Genomic DNA, 26,315 nt, shown 5'->3' on the forward strand with positions numbered 1-26,315 from the left:
ATGACAATGTTAAAGCTACATACAATGAAAGATTGTTAATTTGTCAGAAAAGACCTCTGGTCATTGAGGTTTTCCAGAAAAACAAAAAAAAAAAAAAAAAAAAAAAGAAAAAGAACTGGTGATATGCTGTGCGACAGAGCACTTTGCAAACACATATAGAGCATTAGGTTTCATCCCAGTATCAGAAAAAAATGTATTAAAAAGTGGGAGAAGCAACATCAGAACCCCTTCAGCCTTCCCCACTCAACCTTAAGGTTGGCATTGTCTCCTCAATCTTTGTCTACGTAAGGCTGTTGCTTGGGTGAAAGAAAAGACAGCAGTTTTTCTACATTTTATGACAAAAGATTTTGTCATTTACAATATGGTAGCCAATACTGTTAGGTATATAAGAGGAGTATAAAAAGAAAGCTATATTCTGACAAAAATTTAATAATTTTCCTTTTTTCTTTTAGCCAGAGCTGGGCAGAGTGGTACATTCCCTTTATCTCAGCACTTGGAAAGTAGAGGCAAGAGGATCAGGAATTCAAGGTCAATCTAGACTAAGAGACCCCTGTCTAAAACAAATAAAATAACCCTCTGTAGGTAGATAGGCAATAAAAGGTATATTGGAAAAATGAAAAAAAAATGTGTTAAAGAAATTTACATGGATAGGTTTAAGACAGCCTTCCATCTGAAATAGCTGGACACATAGATACACCATCAGCCTTATTATCACACAGATACACCATCAGCCTTATTATCACACAGATACACCATCAGCCTTATTATCAAACAGATACACCATCAGCCTTATTATCACATAGATACACCATCAGTCTTATTATCCAAAGAGGAAAATAGAAGATGATAATTCTTTCTCTAAATTCTTAAAATATTTTGGTGAACAGAGCCCTTCAAGTATCAGATAAAAGCACCTGACTCTCTCTCTAGAAAACTGCCCATAAACCTACCACTATAAAATTTTAGAGTTGGCTAAGCCTTGGGTATAAAAAATAAACAAAAATTTCCTTATTTGGTCTTCAGCTATGATAGGAAGATTAGAACTAACCATCGAAAAGAATATTTATAAAGTAAATAAAAAGATTAGGACCTGAAGTAAAGATTACATTATGCATTTGAAATCAATACAAAAAATATGCATGTGTATTCTTTTGAGTGCAGTGTGATGAGACACATTTGGAATGCTAGCACTCAGGACGTAATGCAGGAAGTAGAAAGTCTGAGCACATGTTTAAGACCAGCCTGGGCCTCTGTAAAATCCTGCCTAAAGAAAGGAGTAGACTGGGGGCTGGAGAGATGGCTTGGCAGTTAAGAGCACTAACTGTTCTTCCGAAGGTTCTGAGTTCAATTCCCAGCAACCACATGGTGGCTCTCAACCTTCTGTAATGGAATCCAATGCCCTCTTCTGGTGTGTCTGACAGCTACAGTGTACTCTTTATAAATAAAATAAAGAAAGAAAAAAGAAGAAGAAGAAAGAAGACCCCCCTCCCCCCAGTAGTGCAAGCCTATCATCCCAGAACTCTTGAGTCAGAGGCAGGAGGATAAGGAATCATACACAGTAACATAGTGGGTTTGATGTCAGCCTGGAATATATGTCATCCTGCCTCTAAAAAGATAAAATGTGTGGCTGTGGGCAGTGGAAGACAAATATAAGGATAAAGTATGTGGTGATGGCTCTTCGTTCTCAGACCTAACACTTTCTTTCTCCTATTTTCAGATACTCTCTTGACTTACTGGAATAAAGTATCTCCCCAGGAGCTCATAAACATTCTGGTACTTCTAGAGTAAGTTACCCTATTTCCCTAAACAATCCACTTACTTGGAAAAAAGTTGGTTGAAAGAAATTAGATGTTACTGTTTTTCTGTTTTAAACAGTTCATTTGCTATTATTGTAGAAAAGTAAGTATTTTTAATAATCTAGAGTCTCGCATTCTTCACGCAGTGATAAAAGGAAAATGGTAGAATACTTGTGATCCCATAGAAAACCTCTTGCCTAGTAATAGACTGTCTTCCAGATGAGTGAGAATCTTACCTATGACCTTGAAAACTAGGAAACTAGAATGGTTCAGCTAGCTTGTGTCATTTTTTTTGAACCAGATGCTGATTAATGCGCAGCTAAAATTTAAATGTTGAAATCTTAGAGTTGAATAATTCTAAATACTCACTTTAGGAACAGACAGATGTAGCTGTATGGATTTATATAGAAATATACATCTACCTGTATTTTAAAACACTTGGGGAAACCAACTATGGTGAATGAAAGGCATTATATGCTAAGCTACTATGTTATCATTATCAAAAGCTAAAAGGAAAATTATGCACAGAATGAAATGTAGGAATTTTTTTACATAAATAGTATATATGCATTATAGATACAGTTGATATGCTCATATAAAATACAAAGAGGGGGCTCCTCTGGGTGGCAGCGGCCCAGTGGAGGGGTTCGCGGTGGCGGTAGTGGTGGTGGTGGCGCTGTTCCCTGCGCAGTCCTCGGAGCGGGGTCCGGGCTGTGCTAGGGTCGCCTCCCAAGCCGCCCCCCCCCCCCGGGGGCCCCCCCCCCCCTCGCGGCGCCGGGCCCGACCCTCCGGTGCCGCGGCTCGGCCCCGCGTCCCCTCCCCCGATGGTGGGGCTCGGACTGAAGATGGTGCAGAAGAGAACAGCCGAACTTCAGGGCTTCCACCGTTCGTTCAAGGGGCAGAATCCTTTCAAGCTGGCCTTCTCCTTAGACCTCGCCCAGCATGGGGACTCTGACTTCAGCCCACAGTGTGAAGCCCGACCTGACATGCCTTCCAGCCAGCCCATTGACATCCCAGATACCAAGAAGAGAGGCCGGAAAAAGAAGCGCTGTCGTGCTACTGACAGCTTCTCAGGCAGGTTCGAAGATGTCTACCAGCTGCAGGAAGATGTGCTGGGGGAAGGTGCCCACGCCCGAGTACAGACCTGTGTCAATCTCATCACCAACCAGGAATATGCTGTCAGGGTCATTGAGAAGCAGCTGGGCTACATCCGCAGCAAGGTGTTCCGGGAGGTGGAGATGCTGTACCAGTGCCAGGGACATAGGAATGTTCTGGAGCTGATCGAGTTCTTCGAGGAGGAGGACCGTTTCTACCTGGTGTTTGAGAAGATGCGTGGCGGATCCATCCTAAGCCACATCCACAGAAGGCGCCACTTTAACGAGCTGGAGGCCAGTGCCCTGGACTTCCTGCATAACAAAGGCATCGCCCATAGGGACCTAAAGCCAGGGAACATCCTGTATGAGCACCCCAACCAGGTCTCGCCAGTGACGATCTGCGACTTCGACCTTGGCAGTGGTATCAAACTCAATGGAGACTGCTCCCCCATCTCTACGCCAGAGCTGCTCACCCCGTGTGGGTCAGCCGAGTACATGGCCCCAGGGTTGGTGGAGGCCTTCAGTGAGGAGGCCAGCATCTACAACAAGCGCTGCGACCAGTGGAGCCTGGGCGTCATCTTCTACATCCTGCTTAGTGGCTACCCTCCCCCTCGTGGTCCACTGTGGCAGCGACTGTGGCTGGGACCGCGGGGAGGCCTGCCCTGCCAGCTAGAACATGCTGTTTGAGAGCATCCAAGAAGGGAAGTATGAGTTCCCCGACAAGGACTGGTCCCATATCTCCTTAGCTGCCAAAGACCTCATCTCCAAGCTTCTGGTCCGAGATGCCAAGCAGAGGCTGAGCGCTGCCCAAGTCCTTCAGCACCCCTGGGTGCAGGGGTGTGCCCCAGAGAACACCCTACCGACACCCTTGGTTCTGCAGAGGAACAGCTGTGCCAAAGACCTCACTTCCTTTGCGGCTGAGGCCATCGCCATGAACCAGCAGCTGGCCCAGTGTGAGGAGGACGCTGGGCAGGACCAGCCTGTGATCATCCGAGCTACCTCACGCTGCCTGCAGCTGTCCCCACCTTCCCAATCCAAGCTGGCCCAGCGGTGCCAGAGGGCTAGCCTGCCGGCCACCCCTGTGGTCCTCGTGGGGGATCGCGCATGATCCCCACTAGCCCCTTGTACATATGCCCCTGCCCTGTGGGACCTGAAGACTAGGACCTGGACACCCCACCCCTTGCCATTCCAGGTGCCAGCTCAGCTGGTTCCTCTGGGGGTGTAGGGATCTGTTAGGGGGTGTCTCCTTTTCTCCCTGTCCTTCCCCTGCCCTGCCCACTTGGCTTTGTTTTGTTTGTTTTCCTTTGCTGCTATTGAAAGCAAGTGCCCGGAGGAGGGCGGAGGGCTCAGGCCGCCCAGCCTGCACCCCACAATGCTCACTTGCCAACTGTGAAGGTCCTGCCACCTGCGCCCCCACCTCCACTCCAGCCACTCTGCTGTCTTCCAGGGCTGGGGATCCCACAGGGTCAGCACCCCACACCTCTCCCAGCCCTCAGTGTTGTCAGGGACAGGCCCTCCTGTTGCTTCTCCTCACCAGAGCACCCTTGGGTCTGGGGTGGGGGCAGGGCTCCCTGTCTTGGATAGAGACCTCTGGGGGGCAGGTGGATGGGGACAGTGCACTTGATTGACCCCTAGTCCCCATCACCCACCTGCAGTGTCCCTTGGAGGGTTGACAATCAGAAACCTCTCCCAGGCTGCTTAGCTCCTTGCCCTGGGACAGGCCTCCTGCTCCCTACCCCACTTCCCAGGGGCAGAGCAGGAAGGGGACCCGACCCCCAGCTAGCTCCACCAAGGCCGGAGAGGTGCTGGGCTAAGCTCTCATCAGCAAACATGGGGTCCCCACATGTCTCCCCACCCAGAGCACCTGAGTGCCCCTTCTCAGGGCTCAGCCCGACCACGGCCACGGCCTGTCCCTGGGACTGGGGTTCTTAAGCTCTCCTAGCTACTTCTGTTATCCAGAGCTGAGGCCATACCCAGGGTTCTCACCTGCCCTCTGCCCCCAGAGGGCAGTGGCTCAGGCGTGACTGCTTTCAGGAAAGGGAGGCTGGGAAGGGACGCGGTGCCCAGACCTAACTGCCCGAGGCCTGTAGACTGTTCCTAGCTGAACTACTATGCATTTTCTCCATGGCCCTGCTGGTCGGGGGCGGCTGCCAGGGGCCAGGACACCCTGCTCTGCAACTGCTCAGGTGTCTACAGGGCAGCCCCTGGCCTCAAAAATCCTTGGTCAGGATTGTTTGTCGAGTTTAGTTTAGGCTTTTTTTTTTTTAAAGAAATAATTTGACTTGCTTCCCTGTTCTTGAAGAGTACTTGAATGTCGGGTTCTGGTGGGTGGGGGCCTGGGACCCCCCACTGCCCAGCATCCTCCACCCTCCTTCCTACTCTCATAGGATCGTCACAGTGGAGGTGACATGCCTTCTCCAGTCCTGCCCCACCTGCCTCTGTGGACACATTTCCAAAGAACCCCTGGGGGTGGGGGCTCCCCCATCAGTATGACTCAACTGTTGGGCACCTGAGGACTCGGCCCCCCTGCAGGTTCCTGAAGCAACATGACTGGACAGTGAGCAGCATTGACCCACACACACACACCCAAAACAGGGCTGTGATTTCCTTAGTCCCTCCAAGCCCGACCTGGAGGATGGGGCAGACCCCTTAACTGTGAATGAGACATGATCCTGGGCTGGCTTGGCCACAAACCATGCAGAAATCTAAAAAGTCTGTTGTAGAGTGGGGGACATGCAAGCACTTTTAACTCCATCGAACCAGGTGAACTGACCTCCGAACTCCTTTCCCAACTATCAACGCCAGGATTTTGTATTCTGTTTTGTAAGGATTTAATAAAAGTCATTTTAAAAAATACAAAGAGGATAATCGATATATGACCAGTTGATGCAACTTAAAAAAAAATCATAGAAAACATCTGCTAATTAGTAGTTAAGATTTCAAGGGGGTCTTTTAAATATATATTTCTTAGACATCCAGATTACAAAATAATGGGATTTTCATTGTAGCATTTTCTTACAAACCATTTCTATTGATCTTCTCTTGCCGTATCCTTTCAACCCTTCCCACTTCCACTGACCCCATTTCACCATTAGCTCCATTTTCCCTTTCACATAGCCTGTTTTCAATTTCATTTTGTTCCTATTTTTCCCTTTCACTTACTCTCCCTGAAGTCTTCTTTTTTTCATGGTCCCCCTTTTAATTTGATGCCTCCCCCAGCTATAGTAAACAGTGTAAATATGCTGGGAAATATTTACCAATGACAACTGATGGTGAGAATTTTCTTGAAAAGAGGCAAGATGAATGGGAGGATGGAGGAAGGTTAGCTTGCTTTTCATGGAACTTAAACAAGACTGTTCTTGACAGCTAGTGAAGCTGGGAAATAATGAACATGTGGGGATTTGGATGTTATTCTTCCTATATTCATGTGTTTATGATTATTAATAATATAAAACATTTTAATACCTCTGTACAAAATATAGCATTTGCCTCTACTTCTATAATTAAGGAACATGGTTTGGTCTTAATGAGCACTAGAGACCTTTGCTATGGTATGGTACAGTACATAAAAGATGATTTATTTACATGGGCAAGTTTTTTCTAACCTGTCAATACATTAGTACATTAAGACATGGGACTTTTAATGCTAATAGAACTATAGCAAGTATAAGTAAAAAGGTAGGGTATGGCTAGCCCAGACATAGTTATCTGTGGAAATGATTGCTATTGTAATATCATTTGAGTAAATTAATTTTGGGAACTTGTCAAATTGCACCAGGTAGCCATATATTACTAATATGCTGTTCTTCTCCTTTCTAGAGTATGTTTGTTTCACTTCCGATATATGGGGAAAAGAAACATAGCAAGGTAATTCCTGTGGTACTACAACATTCTATTTCTTCATTCTTTTCCAACAAAGAGCAATCCCATCAGTGGCATGTAAAACCTAAGATAATGACTTTAGGTTAATGTAAAGGCAGCTGTGACTTTTTCAGTATATCCCAATTCCAAGTTAAAACTAATGTAAATGAATACTATGTTTTCAAAGGGGTAATGACTAGAGTAATAGAGAAGGTTTCTACCTTCTGAGATCTCTCTAAACTTTGAGCAGATATTTGTGTTTCCTGGAGGACTTAAGTAAGGGTTAAATATAAGGGTAGGCAGAAAATCAAAAGGCAGAGGTGGCTGTAAAATGTGTCACTTTTGCCTGCAGTCTGTTAACATCCCAAGTACTAAGGTGAATAGAAACCCTCAACAGTAGTTAGAACATACATTCTATATTATCTATTCTTTCTTTGCCTCTTAAATATTTATGAAGAAATGTTTGAGGGGCTCTAGGACATACCTCAGTGATAGGATATTTGTTTAGCATGCACAAGGCCCTGGATTCAATTCCTAAAACCACACACACACACACACACACACACACACACACACACACACACCATAAAAAAAGGAAAGAAAAAGGAAAATACATTTGTTCTTGGAATATGGCTCAACAGCTGAGTACTTTTGTAGCATATGTAGAAGCCCTGGGTTCAATCCCCTACACTGGAAAAATACAATCAGGAATTTCTGAAGGCAAATGGTTGAAGGCAAAGAAAGGCTTGCTTAGTTCAATGATGAGTGTATCTGTATGTATATGAATTAGAACTACTAATTAAAGGAATCCAAATATAGTTTTTAAAAAACTTGTGTGCATGCTTGGACATGCGCATGCCATGGCAAATGTGTTAAGGTCAGAGGACAGCTTGTGGACTGGGTTCTCTCCTTCCACCATGTCCCAGAGATCCAGGTCAGGTTTGTTTGACATGGTGGCAAGGACCTGTAACCACTGAGCCATGTTTCCAGCACCAAATAGTTTATTCTTCAAAGTTAAAACCCATAGCAGTTTCTTCCTTTTCTTTGTTTTGTTTGGGTTTGGGTTTTGGCTGCAGGATCTCATGGAGCCCCAGTTTGCCTTGAACTTGCTCTGTCTCCAAGGAGGACCTTGAACTTTTGATCCTCATGCCTCGGCTTCTCAAAGGCTGGGATTATAGGATATGTAAGCACACCATGCAAGCTTAGTACCACAGACTGAAGCCTTTGCATTCGGTTTATTGCTTCATCTCTGGAACAGCCTAGTACTAAATCTCATGTTCCAGTGCCTACCTTCGTTCCCTGTGACTGTGAGCTGCTCTGATCTTTAGCACCATAGACCTTAGCATCATAGATTTTGTTACTCTGACCTCATGGTTAGAAGAGGACAAACTTCTTCCTGGGTTTACATATGACACAGCTGTAAGTGATCCAGAAAGAAACTGGATTGATATTCATTCTTGAATATCTGATGCCTGATGCCAGCCCCTTCCAATTTCAGTGTCTGTCTTCTTGCTTCTCCTTCCTCACTTCCTGAAAAAAAAAACCTGAATATTATTAGAGTGTTGTCTACTTAGCCCCAATGTTTTGGAGAAGGATAGAAGGCTCTTTCTAAATACCTTAGCTAATAGTATATGCTCTTTTAAGATCCATTAAAACTTACAATTTAGGGGCTAGAGAGATGGCTCACCATTTCTAATATACCTCACTTAATCCAAGCAATAGTTGATAGAATCTTTGAGCAGCATATTATATTTATCTGGAAACACATCAACTAAAATCACATTTTAGTTTAAAAGAATCAAACAATGACATATATTATTGGAACACTTCAGTTTTTGTTGTTCCTGTAATTTTGTTTGTTTGTTTTTTTGTTTTATTGGTAGGGGGTTGAAACAGGGTCTCACTATGTAGCCCTGGCTGTCCTGGAATTTACAATGTAGAACACACTGGCCTTGAACTCACAGAGATCCACCTGCCTTTGCCTCCCAAGTGCCAGGATTAAAAGAATACACCATCACTGCCTGGCTTTACTTCAGTTATTGATTTACAATTTTATTTTAGGGTACATGATGCCTGGCTACCCAAACACTTTGGAATAGATAGAAAATCACAAACTATGCCAGCTCTTCGAAACAGATCAGGGGTGATGCAAGCTCGGCTTCAACATCTCAGCAGCTTAGAAAGCTCATTCACACTTAATCACAGTAAGTAATCTTGGGTCAGGGGCATATCGAATAGAATGATAATGCTATTTAATCTTTTTTTAAAAAATATTCAATGTGTATATATGTGTGATGTTTATACAGATATAAGCATTGTGTGGGTGCAAGTGTATGTATATAGTGTGACTGTCAAATTTTATTTTTAATTGTTTAAGATTTGTTTATTATTTAATATTTATTAATGTTTAGCCTGAATCTGTGTATGTGTGCCATGTTTGCCTGGTACCTGTGAAGGCCAGTAGAGGGCCCTTGATCCCCCAAAACTGGAGTTACAGATGAGTGTGAGTCATAATGTGGGTGCTGGGACTTAAACCCAGGTCCTCTGGAAGAGCAATAAGTGCTCTTAACAAGTGAGCCACCTCTTTAGCTCCACAAAATTTTAATAGAAAGTATTAACATCATAAAATATAGCATATAAAAATATTCAATTAGAGTTATTATTGGTCATTTAGAGACTACTTTCATATATGTCCTGTGCTGACTACAGAAATTAATTGACTCTAGCTGGACTTAGTAGTTCAGGCCTGTAATTCCAGCTACCAAGGGGAAGTGAGACAGAAAGTTCTCAAGATCAAGGCCATCCTGAGCAAATTTGATCTTGTCTAATATAATAAAAAGCTTATACACACACACACACACACACACACACACACACACACGTGTGTGTGTGTGTGTTTGTATACACATACATACATACATACGTACGTACATAAAAAGCTTATACACACACGTGTGTGTTTGTGTTTGTATACACATACATACATACATACATACATACATACATACATACATACGTACATATGTAAGTACGTACGTACGTACTAGGGACCTAACTCACTGCTAGAGTGTATGCTTGCCTCTTGCCTAGTATGCATGAGACCTTATATTCAATCCCCAGTAGCGCCAAATAGTAATAATGAGCTCTAAATACTAGTTGTTGGAGGTATATTTAAATGGGCTAAAGCACTGAGAAGACACCTAGGATAAGAAGAAAAAATCTTGCCTAACTGGGACTGTTTAGGGATTGGATAAAGGGGAGTACCTTCTGACAGCACATATTAATTAAAAAAAAAAAAAAACAAACTCAGAGGAAGAATACTTTCATTTTCATTCAGGAATCCAAAGGTCACAGGAAAAGAGGCCAAGAAAACTGGCTTTGTGAAGCCCAATTATAATGATAATAAATGTCCTGATAGATAGGCCTTGAGCTAAAAGACTGAGGATGCAATTTCTTTTTTATTGTTCTTTAATCTTTTTTTTTTTACAGTCCTGTCGTTTACCCCCTCCCAGTCTGCCCTCTGGCCATTCCTCCTCCATACTTCCTTTTCCTACCACCTGTCTCCAAGAGGAAGTTCCCACCATCCCACTCCCGTTCCTCCAGACCTCCCCATTCCCTGGGGCTTCAAGTTTGTCAAGGGTTAGGTGCATCTTCTCTCACTAAGGCCAGACCAGGTAGCCTTCTGTTGTGTGTGTGTCTGGGGCCTGTTGTTGGCTCAGTGAGGATGCCAATTTTTCAAGTTTCTGCTTGTTGTAAAAGTGCAAGAAACCTGCTTCCATAGGCCCATAAGTAGTGGAAGTCTGTCCCTGGCAGAATTGAAGACATCTGACTGTAGGATGCTGAATTTGCATGGCTTTGTCAGTTTTTCACCCATGTTGGCAACACAGCTGAAGACATCTCCCACACGATTTCCTAATTCCGTCACCATAGCATATTACTGAGATCACATCCCCAAAGAAGGGTACAGCTAAATACATGCTGCAGGAGGAAAAAAAAAAAAGTGACCGGAAGTGATTAAGACAGACCATGACTCTCAGTAAGGTATCACTGCACTGAAGCTCATTAGGTCTGGTGGTGTGAGAGCCTTCTAAGAAGGCAAGACTGTCTCACTGTGGCTTTGGGAGGAAGTTATTTGGTGCTGATAACGTAAGTCTGGTTGGGCATGGTTTAATATGCTTCTCTAACCTTAGGTTCTGCAACAACGGAAGCAGACATTTTCCACCAGGCACTTCTGGAAGGCAATACTGCTACTGAAGTGTCTCTGACAGTGCTAGACACGATCTCCTTTTTCACCCAATGCTTCAAGGTAAAGATGAGTTTGAAATCAATCAGTGTCAATTGCAAGAAAGGAAAAACAAAAACTATAATAGCTAGCTAGTTTGAGAAACAATAGTTCAGTTCGAAATAACCTGGCAGGGGCAGTGAGAAAACACTGGTGACAAGTCAAGTTTGACTAGCTATGATAGAACCTTGGGAAATCACTGAAACTCAGTCATCCATAAAATGAAGTGTTCCTACTAAAATGTCCTTAATCCACCTATGCCTCTTAAATTCTATTGTTTTATATTTGTCTTTAGATTCAGTTTTCTGCCAGGCATGGTGACACGTGCCTATAATGTCAGAACTTGGGCAACAGAAGCAGGAGGGGTGCCAAATTTGAAGGTACCTCATCTGTTCCCAGGCAGGGAAAAAGATAAGAGGTGTGGGGGGGAAGTGGGGGAAGGAAAGAAGGGAGGGGGTGTTTTCTTTTATGTTTTTATTAAAATAACTACTACTTTTACCTGAAATCATGAGAGAATCAGCCAAAAGACCCATTATAACAAGACCGTTGTAAGGACCATGTCCAGGTTTTTCTCAGATTTTATTTTCTCTCAACCCAAATCATCATTCCTTTGATTTGTAAAAGAAAGTCAGGTAGTGTGCATGCGTGGTGAAAAGGTAAAAGAAAACAGTAGATGTGAGAGAGCTTTAAAAGTAAAAACTACATGAGCATAGTGTAAGTTATCGTAAGTATTAGAACCCAAAAGGAGAAAACACACCTCCTGTTTCTCTTCAATTACATATCATTTGGGACTCTTTCTGTTTTTGTTTGTTTGCTTGCTTGGTTTGCCTTTTCCCCTGTCTTATGTAACATAGTCAATTGCTGTAGGCTTCCAGATAGACTATGGAAACGTGCCCCATGCTTCTCAAAAACTTTATATAAAGGAGAATCAAATAATATACTAATAAATTGTAGTAGGTGATCTTACAAAATATTAGGTCTGTTTTAATTAAAATAATACACACACATCTGTTTTTCATCATGTCAGTAGATAGGACATCTGAGTCTCATGACTAGACTTCCATTCCTCCCTGATTTTCTGATACTTTTTATTTATTTAATAGATATTTGTGTATTTCTTGGTAAAACTCAAGTACTCTCTTAAGCACTTTACAAATATTAACTTATTATTTTTGGTGCTGGGGATTGAACCATGACCTCATGCATGCAAAGCACATATTGTGGTGCTGTATTACCTTCCCATTTTCTTTGGAAGGATGGGGTAATAAAGGGAGGTAATGGCATAAGAGGACATGTGAGCTTTATGAAACCGCTCTGAAGTTGGATTGTGATTATTCAGTCCTGGTGCCAAACTAGTAACAGTCACTGAATTGGACTCAAAATTGATGACATTTTGGAAACACAAATTATACACCCTTAAACTAAATACAAATAATGAATTAACTTTTAGTATTCATAATAGCCTTACATATATAAATGTATCGTTCTCATAAAAATAAGGGCCCCCTGGGAGATTCACATTGCACAGCTAGTCAGTGGCAGGATCAAAATTCATAGCTACACCAATCATAATAGAAGTCCATGGTTCTAGGTACTGGCCACCAATGGGCCTGTCACCATTTTGTCTAGTTCTGTATGGTGGGCAGAATTGATATAACCTGCTTAGTTTCCTTTCCTTTTCTTTTCTTTTCTTTTCTTTTTTTTTTTTTTTTTTGTTTTTGTTTTTCGAGACAGGGTTTCTCTGTGTAGCCCTGGCTGTCCTGGAACTCACTCTGTAGACCAGGCTGGCCTTGAACTCAGAAGTCCACCTGCCTCTGCCTCCTGAGTGCTGGGATTAAAGGCGTGAGCCACCACGCCCGGCTCACCTGCTTAGTTTCTTGAAAGTCAAAAAGGCAGAACTGGAGAAATTAACCAATGTTTGATTTTATATAATTTGGTGTATGTGTGTGTGTACATATGTATGCTGTATATGCATATGTGCATTCATGTGTATGAATGCAGATCCAGGTGTGGAGGTCAAGGATACCATTGGATGTCAGTACTTGCCTTGTTTGACACAGGCTCTCTGTTGTTTTTTTCACTGTGTACTCCAGGCTAGCTGGCACATGTGCTTCCAGCAATTCTGTCTCTGCCTCCTGTCTCTCATAGGAACACTAGGACTCCAGATGCTACTGATTTTACATGGTTTGTGGGAATTTGAACTAAGTTCTTTCATGCCAATTACTTTTACCCACAGAGCCATCTCTCCAGCCCTGATGCTTTTATTTATTTGATTTTTGTCCACTTTTTTTGCAGTGTTGGGGATTGAACTCTGGACCTCCCAAAGAGGTCTTCTCATAGCAGACAGACATTTTTCCACTGTAGCCCCTTGGTAATTTATTTTAAAGCAAATTTCATGAACCAACTTATATCTCTGTACAACTGCACTGTTTACTTTTTTTTAATACCCATTTACAAGAGGCGTTTAAACAGTCAGTTGTGGTTTCTGTTTTCATGATATCATGAGGTATTATGGAAGGTTCAATTTGTCAGCAGTGCATAAGCAGTGCATAAATATATCTTATACAAAATACATTTCCAAAAGTTAGTAAGATAATTGGTTTTTAAAAGAATTGGTATTTCTGCTAATTATTACTCTCCCAGAGAAATACAAAGGCCAGTTGCCTTGTATTTGTTTTTAGATTTCTTAATGTGTAAGTTAATTAAAAAAAATTTTCCTAGCCAGTCATAACTGGATATATGCATAGTTCCAGCAAAAGGATTGTGATTTTGAACTAGACTGGCTTTTGAATGTAGCAAGTTCTAGATCCCACTGAGCTGCAAAGAGAGAACTTTAAGAAGAAAAGGAAAAGAAAAGAAAAGAAAAGAAAAGAAAAGAAAAGAAAAGAAAAGAAAAGAAAGGAAAGGAAAGGAAAGGAAAGGAAAAAGTAAAGGGAGAAGACAGAAAGGAAGGAGGTATTGAAGGAGAAATATTCTTCCTATATTCGTTTTGAATTTTGATGTTCTCTATTGAAAGAGTAATTTTTTAGCTATTTTAAATGCTAGAGTTTCAATAGTCTAGATATAGTTTGTATGGTGTTTTGAGATGTCCCATTCAAGTTGAAGATCACAGGAATATTCTCAAATAAAATCCTGAAAATATTGAAATGCCATAGGCAGATATTGATGATGCAGTAAAATCAGTTCATTTATATGTGGGGGAGAGGGGACAAACTGAAGGCTTCTATAAACTTTTTTTTTCATGATTTATAGAACCAACTTTTAAATAATGATGGCCACAACCCACTAATGAAAAAAGTATTTGATATTCACCTTGCTTTTCTTAAAAATGGACAATCTGAAGTATCACTGAAGCATGTCTTTGCCTCACTGCGATCTTTCATCAGTAAGGTAAGAACAACTTGAAAGTGCCAGGAGCTCAAGGGAAGATGGAGGACTGGGGATCATTGTGCTGACATCTACAAACAGCCAATAACTACTGCAGCCTTTGTATGGATGAGCACAGCATAGCAAAATCGATGTAGAGGACCGGGCAAGAATCCTGTAAAATCAGGACAGGCTTTCCTTTTACCGTCATACCTTTACATTTTCAGTAGGCCCTTTTCAGGGGTCTCCCTCCCTGTCTTAGTTAGGGTTTCTATTGCTGCAATAAAACACCATGATCAAAAAGCATGTTGGGGAGGATTTATTCAGCTTACACTTCCACATTGCTGTTCATTATTGAGGGAAGTCAAGTAGGGTAGGATCCTGGAGGCAGGAGGTGATGCAGAGGCATGGAGTGGTGTTGCTTACTGGATTGTTCCTCATTGCTTGCTCAGCCTGATTTATAATAGAACCTGGGACCACCAGCCCAGGGATGGCTCCACTCACAATGGGCTGGGCTCTACCTCATCAATCACTACTTAAGAAAATGCCTTACAGCTGGACTTAATTTGCTTTATTTTGTTCACATCCCAACTGCAGTTTTCCTCCTCCTCTCCTCCAAGTTCCTCCCCGCTACCTCCCTCTCCACCCCACTCCCCATCTACTTCTTCTGTCTCTTCAGAAAAGGGCAGGTCTCCCATGAATATCAACCAGCCATGGCATATCAAGTTGCAGTAAGACTAGGCACCCCCCCTCCTATTAACGCTGTAAGAGGCAGCCCACTAGTATGAAAGGGTTTCAAAGGCAGGCAACAGAGTCAAAGACACTCCTATCCCCACTGTTGGGAGTCCCACAAAAAGAGGTACACAACTGATATATATGTGCAGAGGGCCTAGGTCACTCTCAGGCAGGCCCCCTGGTTGACAGTTCAGTCTCAATGAGCCCCTGTGGACTCAAGTTAGTTGATTCTGTGGGTTTTCTTGGGGTGTCCTTGATCCCTCTGTACAGCCAGATCTTATGAATGCATTTTCTCAACCAGGGTTCCCTCTTTCAGATAATTCTAGATTGTGTGTCAGGTTGGCATAAGACTCTCCCTCTGCCTCTTCTTTTCTCTCTCAAGATTCAACCCAGGGCACCACATTCCTAGCTCCAATGTCATTTTAAAATCATCAACCAATTTTTCTTTATCTTACTTATCATATGATAAGACTAACGCACCCCCTACTGTACTAATGAGGCATAAGTCTTGCTTGTTTAAAAAGTTGTGTGTAGCCGGGCCTGGTGGCGCAGGCCTTTAATCCCAGCACTTGGGAGGCAGAGGCAGGCGGATTTCTGAGTTCGAGGCTAGCCTGGTCTACCAAGTGAGTTCCAGGACAGNAAAAAAAAAAAAATTGTGTGTAAGCCCTTTGAAAGCAGAAACTAACTTTTAGAACTCTGGGGTCTTATATAATATCTTGCAAACAAACCATAAGCAGCCAGTATATGACCAAATAAACAAGCCCTACCTTTCATTGTATGTAAAACAGAAATTGGGTAAATGTGAAGGTTTAAAAGTTTTCTATTCTGTAATATACTTTAATAATAAAGGAATCTATAGGGAAGTGAGTTCTGTATGAGCATGATAGGATAAATGGATGGAAATACATTTAGAAAAAAAATCATTTAACAGTTACTAGCTAGGTCATTATTGCGTGTAATCCTGAGGGCTTACTGTGCAATATATGAAAACATACACAGAATGATAAACATATGCTGTACCTTATCAAAGTTTCCCTTCAGTAGTAGTTGGATTTAGAAGATGTAACTGAAAAGTATAAATGGCAAGTAGAACAGTGTGTCATCACTGTAAGAGCTAGACTTCATCTTTTAGGAAACAGGCAGGCATGGAAATATTTTGAGCAGAGAAGTAAAACAATGTATATTAAAAGAGAATTTGTATGACCAAGGGAAAGTAAACCTCTCTAAAATTAGACATTGGCTGAGAAACAGAGACAGGCAGAAGTTTGTGAATTCAAGACCAGCCTGGTCTATGTAGCAAGTTCCAGGCCAGCTAGAGCTTCAAAGATACATGGTAACACAAAGGGCTGAGGAGAAGAGAAGAGAAGAGAAGAGAAGAGAAGAGAAGAGAAGAGAAGAGAAGAGAAGAGAAGAGAAGAGAAGAGAAGAGAAGAGAAGAGAAGAGAAAAAAGAAAAAAGAAAAAAGAGAAAAGATTGTGAGTAGTACAAAACATAGTAAAAAGTGGTGTAAATAAAACACAGCAAAAAAAAAAAAGATGAGGCACTGGTGTGTGGATATGGAGATAGAATACATGTTAACAAGAATTTTTTGACTTTATCACCAGTTCACCAAAAAACATCAGCATCAAAGGGATACTGAAACTCCCCAGAGTGACTGGACTTCCCCCTGGGAAGGATATAGAGGGAAAACAGAGATCAGGATCAGAACATTCGAGAAAAATAACACAGAAAGGGTTGAAAGAGAAAACTGTAAAGGAGACAAGAGAAAAAAGTGACAGATGGATAGATAGATAGATAGATAGATAGATAGATAGATAGATAGATAGATAGATAGATGGACACGAATGGATGGTGTCACAGAAACCAAGGGGAAACAGAGTATGGGCATCCTCATGAGGTACAGAGTGCCACGTGAGATGAAAGGGGCACGTTAGAACTGGCATTGAGGAAGTTGCTCATGACTTTGGCCATTGTTCACATCTCAAGTAATGTAAAAAGACTTACTGTAAAGATTAACTACACATTGCCATGTCTGCCCTCAAATGTTTTTATACTAGAGTATCTTGTCCAGCAAGAGTCAGTCTAATCCTGTGAAACTTTATGAGACTTCCCAATTTGCCAGTCAGAAAGCATTTGATACACACCCTTTGCTTGCCTAACACTGGACCTGCTAAAAAGGTAAAATAATGCAGATAGATTCCTGAAATGCAGATTAAAATTCAAGGATTCCAAGAAGCCATTTTGAGTAGCTGACACTCAAGCTTTAGAAGTCCTAAAAAATGACCATTGTGCACTTGGAAGCAGCTTGCTTGTCCAATCTTTCAAGGATAGGAGGCGCTAATAAACCCACACTAGATATATAGTTTATCTTCCACAAAGCAGCAGGCTGAATACATTCTCAAAGCACCAGGCCACTTGGTTGTTTTGAAAATTCAGTGACCACTTGAGCACTCTTTCTCTATGACAAAATATATCTTAATGGACTGTTTGTGGAGAAGAAAACGGACAGGTATATATGAACACTTCACATAAACTCCATTTTATTTAATAAAAATAAAAGGATCCATTTCACTACTACTGATTTTCTCAGCAGGTAGAACCTTAGAACAGGAGCCATCATTCATCATTTCAGTCATGAATTTATTCAGTGTGTCATCGAATATGTTCCTATTATGTTTTGGACTCTCTTGGGCTCTTCTCAGATTGACAGCATTTATGCCAAGTACCTCCACATTATTGCAGTACCTTCTATACTGACTTGACTTGTTCTGTCATTGGCACATGCTTGTCTATATCGTAACAAGTTCAAGCTATCTTTAGAACAGAGCTCTGCCCTCATATTGATTTGCTATCCTCTAAAGCTCTGAGTTTTAGGCGAGGATAGTCAGCAGTTGATTATTTGGTGGATTTCATTAGATTTTCAGATATTCATTTCTATTTTCCTTGTTTAGTTTCCCTCAGCCTTTTTCAAAGGAAGGGTAAACATGTGTGCTGCATTTTGCTATGAGGTTTTAAAGTGCTGTACTTCAAAGATTAGCTCAACCAGGAATGAGGCATCTGCACTTTTGTATCTTTTGATGAGAAACAACTTTGAATATACCAAGAGGAAAACCTTTCTGAGGACACACTTGCAGGTGAGTACCAATCAAAGCTCTTCTTTATTGTTTTTCTCTTCAATCACTGGCCTCCATCAAAATCAACATCTATAGCTAGAAAGATAGCTAGCTCTGTTGGTAAAGTGCATGTTCTGCAAGCATGAATACCTGAATTTGATCCAAAAGGCTGTGTATGGGGCTGGAGGGATGGCTCAGTGGTTATGAGCACTGGCTGTTTTTCCAGAGGACCTATGTTTTATTCACAGCACCTACAGTGTGATTTACAACCACCTGTAACTCCAACCCAGTAGACCTGATGTCCTATTTTGGCCTCCTTGTGTACGAGGCATGTTCATGATGCTCAGGGGCATAGATATAGATGCAGGTAAAACAATTATACACATAGAGAGAAATCATTTTTGTTTTAAAGCCAGGCATGGTGGTATGCACTTGTCAACCCAGAACTGAGGGGATGGGGACGGACCAACCTGAGGCTCACTAGCCAGTCAGCCTAACCTTATTTGGCAAGTTCTAAGCCAGTGAGAGATCTTGCCACTGCCCCAAAATTAAGATAGACAGAAACTGAAGAATGGCTAACCTCCACACATAGGCATACATGTTCACCTGCAAACATGTGTGTGCACCCACCTCTCACTCAGCTCCCCACAAAGAGCTCCATCGAAAACTAAGGTAAGAGGATATCATCTTCAAGTCTTACTTCGTCTATAGAGTGAAGTCATTGCCAGCCAGGGCAACATGAAAGACACTATCTCAAAACAAAAAGTACAAAGAGGCCTGAGGTTATAGCTCAGTGGTAGAATGCCTGCCTAGCATGCACAAAGCTCGGGGTTGTAGTCTCAGCACTGCAAAAAAAAAAAAAAATCAATAACTGGATTTTCCTTTCTCTGCCATAGCTCAGACCATGTGGCTCTCTGCCACTTGAAATGGGACTGGCCCAAACTGAGATGTGTCAAAAGTATAAAGACTAAGTACATTAAAAAATAGAGTATCTAAGTTGTCTTATATTGTTTATATATTCAAATAATTTGTCAAGTTTGGGGAGTAATTAAAATATCAAAATAAATTTGGGGATCATTCCCAGCACAGGAGAAGGCCAGGACCAAGAAGTGGGAGTGGGTGGGTAGGGGAGCAGGGGCAGGGGGAGAGTATAGGGAACTTTCGGGATAGCATTTGAAATGTAAATGAAGAAAATATCTAATAAAAAATTGGGGGTCATTAAGACGACTCAGTGGGTAAAAAGTGCTTGCTGCCAAGCCTGATGACCTGCTTTTGAGCACCAACAACCCAACTGAAAGTTGTCCTCTGATATTCACATGCACGTATAGCAACAGCACATGTGGAACACACACACACACACACACACACACACACAAATTAAATATGAAAATTAAAATAAGTTTCACTTCCATCTCTTTTTCATTGTAGCTACTTATATGTGACTCACATTCTCTTTCTCTCGGACAAGGCTACTCTAGAGTGTAAGTCTTAAGAGTGTGTCTTCTAGTTCAGATTCCATGACAGTCTGGACATGGAGCAGGTGGTTTCTTTAACCTCTGTACCTCAGCTTCTTCAAATATAAAATAGGGGAAACTCTACTTCAGAATTTTTGTGAGGCTTAAATAAGATGATTATAATAAGATTGTTAGATAATAAATAGCAGGTGATTCTGGTTGTTTAGCATGCATCAGTAAAACCTTTATTTAACAACGAAAGATTGCCAAGCATGTTAGCACATGCCTAAAATCCAAACATGTGCAAGATTAGGGTAAAAGGATTATGTGTTTCAGCCAGCCTGATCTACAGGACAAGAAGAACCTGTTTTTAAAAAAAAAAAGCAGAAATGAAAAAGAATTGACCTGGGAGTGCTAACCTGCACCTGTATACTCTCATATACTTGAGATGCCAAGGCAAGAGGATCACTTAAGCCCAAAAGTTCAAGATCAGTCTGAATAGCATACCAAGATCCTGTCTCAAAGAAATGCAATTAATCTCAAGATTTTGTGGCAATTACAGAATTTATAGAGATAGCTATCTGCTTGTGCTTGACTCCTAGATCAACTACATAGATGCTGTGTGACCCTAGGCAAGTTACTTAATCTGGCTGAACCAGATTGTTCATCTGTAAAATGAGGCCAAGTATTTGCCATCTTGTATGGTTATGAGTGTGAGGGTGAAAATGAAAAATATATAGCAGCTGGCACCATTCTAGCACAGAGAACACACTGGGTGATAATTATTCTCCATCTTCATATCATTGTGATTAATTAATGAAACAACTCAAAATCTAAACACAATGGGGACTTCTTGGCTCAGAAGTCTACTATGTAATATAGGCAATCTCTAGTTATGTATCTCCACTGTCTTGGTCTTTCCCATTAGAGCTCTTTACTAGGGAAAGGCTTATTTATAAGGAAACATCCGTTAACCCGCAGTCTGAGCTATTGAAGAGACTGAAGCAGGAAGACAGAAGCAAGTTAGATGTTTGCCTCGACACAGTATAGTGATTCCCCTCCCTACTTCTCAAAGCACAGTTTTTTTTAAAAGTCTTTTGAAAAAAGTAACCTTTATTTCTTCCCACAGATAATCATTGCTGTGAGTCAGCTTATAGCTGACGTAGCACTAAGTGGAGGATCGAGATTTCAGGAGTCTTTATTCATTATCAATAACTTTGCAAATAGCGACAGACCTATGAAGGTAAGGAATAAACTCAAACCACTTTGGCTGGGATTCTGAGTCAGTGGTGCTCACCATGAACAGTGCGCTGGGTTTAATCTCCAACACCAAAATAACGAATAAAAACCACTTTAACTAAAAAGAAGTTTATATTCTTAAACCATGGTGGAATTCTCAGTGACTGTCGTATGGAACATATAGAATGGGAGCTTTAAGAGTTGGTGGCTTTTACCTACCACTGGACCTCTAGCAATTATATTCAGCAGTAACTAAATAAAATTTTAAACTGTGTGTCTGTTAGTAATAAAATCTGTGTTGTTTTGTCTGCATGATTTCTAAACTTGCTCGGAAAAGAAGTATTTATTTTCTTTCATAACAATTGTTACCATTTATAATACTGGCTAATTAAAAACTGAGTTGGAAATTTGAGAGAAATCTCACTTCTTAGGAGGTCTAATAGATCCATTGCCAACAGATAAGAAATGGAACAGAAGGGTTTCATTATTTGTTGGTTTTGTGGCTTTCAAAAGTTAGGCTAACCAAATGTTGCTTGCTGTAACAGTCCAAAATTGTCAGTCTTCCCAGCACCAGTCCATCAGAACCAAACCTAGGATTCTGAGCACTACATGTTTAAAAACTAGGGCATTGTTACTAAAAAAAAAAAAACAAAAAAAAACTGCATCTCCTACTGTGTTGCCTGGAAAAGTCATATTCTCATATATTTGACAATAGTGCATGAAATTTAAAAAAAAAATCAAAAGCTCACAGTCACAACATGCTTGATGTTTGGGACGTGTAGAATCTATGTACCAAAAAACCATTCCCATAGGAGTGCTGCTTACAGGGAGCAAAACACTGAGTAGTGCCAGCTGCTCACAGGCTGGGAAAGTTTGCCTTCAGGCAGCTCTGTGGCTTTCCCAGGGGATCAGTATACAGTTCAGCTAATCCCAGGAGCACAGAAGCACCGTGTACTATTTCAGCTATCTTACTCATGCTCCAAGAATTTATGGTTCTAGTTGTTAGCATGCACAAAGCCATATTATACAGGTAGATAAGCATGATGTTTTCCAAGTGAATAGGGCTGATGTTAGCTCTCCTGGAAAAGAGCCCCATTGTCTTCCCTTTACTCCTTTGTGAATGACTTAGTTTTATCTGCTAAGGTCACCTGTAACCCTGTTACAATAAGGTTAGCCTTTCCCTCAGGAAGTAGAGTTTCTGTGAGTGAACACAAGGGAGTTAGATGCATCTAATAATTATTTTTAAAGCAGACAAAAAGGCAGAACAGTATACTGTATTCATATTAAGTTCCCTAACTGTGTACTTGCCCCATCCCCATCTTGGAGTTAGAAACACTTTGAGAGGTTAATGTTCTCTCTAACCTCTCTGGAGTCTGATGTGAAAGTTGGCAGCAGGTGTTTCACTAAGGTATGTGTTATAGTCAGTGGGCAAGATAGGCATGCTTCTCACTATGGGATGTTGTCTGCAGAGCACAAGCTCTGGAGCCAGATTGCCTGATAGAGGTCCTGTCTCTGTGACTTGCCAACCAAGAGATGGTGGCTGAGCTTCTCAACTGCTCTGGGCCTCGGTTTTCCCATTGGTTGAAATGCATAAGAAGAGAACTTAATTAAAACATATAAAGCACCCAGATCAGTCCCCGGTACCTATGTGCTGTCAATAACTTTCAGTTACTGCTACAAATAAACCAAACATGTAGCATTCACAATGAAAGCCAGATAGTCTGACCTCAAAGATCATGTTTGTATGGGCTTTGAGTATTGCCATCAAGTTCAAAAGCCTTTAAAGCCTGGCTAGTTGCATAATTTTAATAAAATAACTAACTAAAAGCCCTTTAGATTTGCCATATGGAATTTAGTACTACCAACTGTTAACAAGGAATAAAAACCATATTATAGTCCCCACATGTGGATGCTCATGCTTCAATCCTATTGACAATACTGCTAAATATGTGGGTTTTTTGTTTTCTTTTGTTTTGAAATTAGGCAACTGCTTTTCCCACAGAAGTCAAAGATTTGACCAAGAGGATCCGCACCGTTCTTATGGCCACTGCCCAAATGAAGGAACATGAGAAAGACCCTGAAATGCTAATTGATCTCCAGTATAGCTTAGCTAAATCTTATGCCAGCACACCAGAGCTGAGGAAAACTTGGCTTGACAGTATGGCCAAAATTCATATAAAAAATGGAGATTTTTCTGAGGTGACTACTTAAAATTTTGCTCCCACTGGGACTCTTTCAAACTCCTTTGAACCTATTCTGACACTTCTTTCTTTGTCATCCACTTCTAGGCTGCAATGTGTTATGTCCATGTAGCAGCTCTAGTTGCAGAATTTCTTCACCGAAAGAGTAAGTAAGACCTTTCTGTTCTGAGATGGGAGGACTCTCAGCTGGCAAAATAATCTCTATCTATGCAGTGTGCAATTGTGAATGGGATAGAATTGAGCTCTTAAAAATATGTTTACCTTCAGCCTCATTCAGTGCTAAACAGATGTTGTTATAAAAGAAGACTGGATTGCTCATTTTGGCTTTGGCTTCTGTGGGAGGTTACAAGAATAAGTTAAATAGTACATGGCTGGGCTTGCTGCCCAGTGTTTATTTCCCAAGTCTATCTCCATGGATGACTGCCACAAATTCAGTTCTTCTTAGGGCTCAAGAGAAGCTCTGCATAATTCTTTCAGATTTATGATTGCTTCTTTCCCTTCCTCATCCTTAACTTCACCAACCACTCTTTGTGGACTAGGTATCTAGAGCTATTTTTATACAGTGATACCTGAGTGTTAAAGGGAATCAAGGCCCTTGAAGGACATCAACAGTTCTGCATTTCTAATTCAAGATTCCTAATTCAGGGATCAGGCTGAAAGCTTCTCCGTCCCTAAATACTATTGCTGAATTTAATAACTACTCAAATAGCAAAACAATTGAGTAAGGTTTAAAAGTTAATTGGTGGTGGTGATTGCAATCAAGACATCTGCTATCTATCACAATGAGGGCAAAATGAAAGCAACTTAAAGGAGTCATATTGCTCTTTTTTTTTTTTTTTGGCTATGTTTTGTTTTTATCTCTGGAATTTCTGTGTTTTTCATTTCACATGTAAAATCATGGCCACTGTGGGGATACTTCCCAAATATGACTAGAATGATTAAACTATGCATTCATGTCATTTAAGTTTGGGAGAAGGGGGCAAGATTTCATATAGTCCAAGCAAACCTCAGACTTGCTATGTAGCCAAGGGCGACCTTGAACTTCTGCTCTTCCTGCCTCTACCACCTGGGACTATGGGCATATACCACCATGCTCAGTTCATGCAGTGTTGGAGATCAAGCCCAGAACATTGTGAATGCTAAGCAAGCATTCCAGTGCTACCTGAGCAACATTTTCAGCATTTTACTTATAATTTAAACTGACAGTGAAGTGCTTCTGAATAATTAGGTTTACAGATTGTTCTACTCAGCTAGGGGTCGTGGGGTCTGTAATCCCAGCACATCAAGGCTAAGCCAGGAAGACTGCACAAATCCAAGAGAGCCTGGACTACATGGTGAATTCCAAGTCAGGGTGCACTACAAGGTATGAACCAGAAATAGAGTCCCAGACTCATTAAGAATTATTAGGAATTAACTCTCTAGATTTTGAAAATACATAATTATATTAGAGATTCTTCCTGAGAATCTTGGTTTACTCACAAGTACAAAGACTTGATGTTAAACAAAAATTAAGAATGATTTATCGAAAAGAAAGCAAATCTATATATTGTTTTCATTCTTTCCTTGGTCGGTGTGAGGGGTTCTGGGGTTTGATAAAATGGCTACAGGCACGATAAGCATGTGCTTAAGACCAAGCTCTCCAGGCCGTCTCTACAAGTAGTTCTAATGGAGAAAGAATTGATCAAAATAAGACCCAATTCATCTTTTTACATTAGAACTCTGATATGTTTGTCAAATTGCCCTAAAAATAGAAATCAAAGTTGCACCGAGGCCATTCCATATCTATGACACACATGAGGTTCTTAAACACCATTCTTTGGTTTTAAATGCTTTCCAGAGAAACTGGCTTCCTGTTACCCCAGCTTTCTAATTAGTGGGCACTTGAAATATGAGCTCCAGGCCTATTAAGAATAAGCCTTTTCAGTTTTAAAAACAGGTAATTATATTAGAAATTCTTCCCAAGAATCTTGTTTTATTCACAGGTATAAAGACCTTCAGACCAAGATTGATTTCTCCCCACTAGCCTGTCCTTATGTTTAGAAAAAGTGTATCTTGCTCTAGTTATTTCACCATTAAGCAGATACCTTAATCAGCAATCTGACCTGTCTTAACAAGTTTGTCATAGATGTAGTTCATGATATTCCTAAGGTTCTTTCAAGTTTATCTTTCATTAACCTCAAAGAGCTAAGGGGGAAAAAATGATGTTTTGCATTTTAAACAAAGAAATGTTAAATTTGAGAGCTGTTTGTATTTTTATTTATGGGTGCTGTCTATTTTTGAACCTGTAGAAATCAACTATCTTAAACTAGAAAACCTTACTCTAAAAGGGCAGCAGTAGTAGAAATCCTCAGGGTTTTTTCCACCTTAATTTTAATGATTGAAAGAAAAAAAGGAATCCAAAACAGCTTTTTTAAATTATCTGCTTAAACTATGAGAGTAGTATCAAGATACTTAGCTAATCTAAACCAGTTAAGCATACTATAAAAATATTCTTAATGGAATAAAATGCTGCCTAGCTGACACATTGTAAGCAAATGTTCTATCATGTAGACTTTTTAAAATAAAAACAAAGTTTCTTCTATCTGGTGGTTTCCTGGCCCCCAGGGATAGCCACTATCTAATGTGAGAACTCTGCAACCCAGCAGTATTTTTAAAAAAATCTAAAAAAGACTTGAATCTTTAAGGAAAATATGTTTTAAATAACATTTAGCAATGATCATCAAGACACACTAGAACTTATTGTTTTAAATTAATTGTCCATTAATACCGAAGACAAAAAAAAAGAATATTTACATTGTAAATCCCTGACTGGTATACAGCACCAAAAATTTGCTTTCTGACATCTCAAAGAACTGTACTTTCAGCTCATTTCACCCAGCCCTCTCTCCCTCCCTCTGGGGTGGAACTCAGGGTGGTGTACATAGTAAACAAGTCCTCCATTGTTTTGAGTTATACCCTCAGCTGGCCCTGCAGCCATTTCTCTTGAAGTGCACTATGAAAATATTCTTAATCATGATGGAATAGAATGTTAATTAGCTGACATATTGGAACCAAATGTTCTATCATTTAGACTTTCTTTTAATAAAAAATAAAGTTTGTTCTGCCGGGAAGTTTCCTGGCCCCTAGTGGTGTCGGCTTAAGTGAAGGACCACTGTTGGAATCTTGAACTCCTTG

At 40.9% G+C, this 26,315-nt stretch overlaps 1 protein-coding gene and 1 pseudogene across 2 annotated transcripts in view; both read left to right on the top strand.

Moving 5' to 3' along the window:
* Dock11 (dedicator of cytokinesis 11) overlaps positions 1-26,315 on the top strand; it is a 189,016-nt gene that overhangs the window by 133,514 nt on the left and 29,187 nt on the right. Inside the window, exons 36-44 of the mRNA XM_021188185.2 lie at positions 1,718-1,784; positions 6,710-6,757; positions 8,813-8,955; positions 10,942-11,057; positions 14,286-14,423; positions 18,086-18,268; positions 20,831-20,944; positions 22,924-23,139; positions 23,229-23,286. Coding sequence (XP_021043844.1) covers positions 1,718-1,784; positions 6,710-6,757; positions 8,813-8,955; positions 10,942-11,057; positions 14,286-14,423; positions 18,086-18,268; positions 20,831-20,944; positions 22,924-23,139; positions 23,229-23,286 — 1,083 coding nt within the window. The remainder of the gene's footprint in view (positions 1-1,717; positions 1,785-6,709; positions 6,758-8,812; positions 8,956-10,941; positions 11,058-14,285; positions 14,424-18,085; positions 18,269-20,830; positions 20,945-22,923; positions 23,140-23,228; positions 23,287-26,315) is intronic.
* Positions 2,608-4,026, top strand: LOC110313665 (annotated as a pseudogene). The gene has a single exon (XR_002380123.2). The product of XR_002380123.2 is annotated as an MAP kinase-interacting serine/threonine-protein kinase 2 pseudogene (transcript).

This window comes from Mus pahari, chromosome X, assembly GCF_900095145.1.
Source record: "Mus pahari chromosome X, PAHARI_EIJ_v1.1, whole genome shotgun sequence".
NCBI lineage: Eukaryota > Metazoa > Chordata > Mammalia > Rodentia > Muridae > Mus > Mus pahari.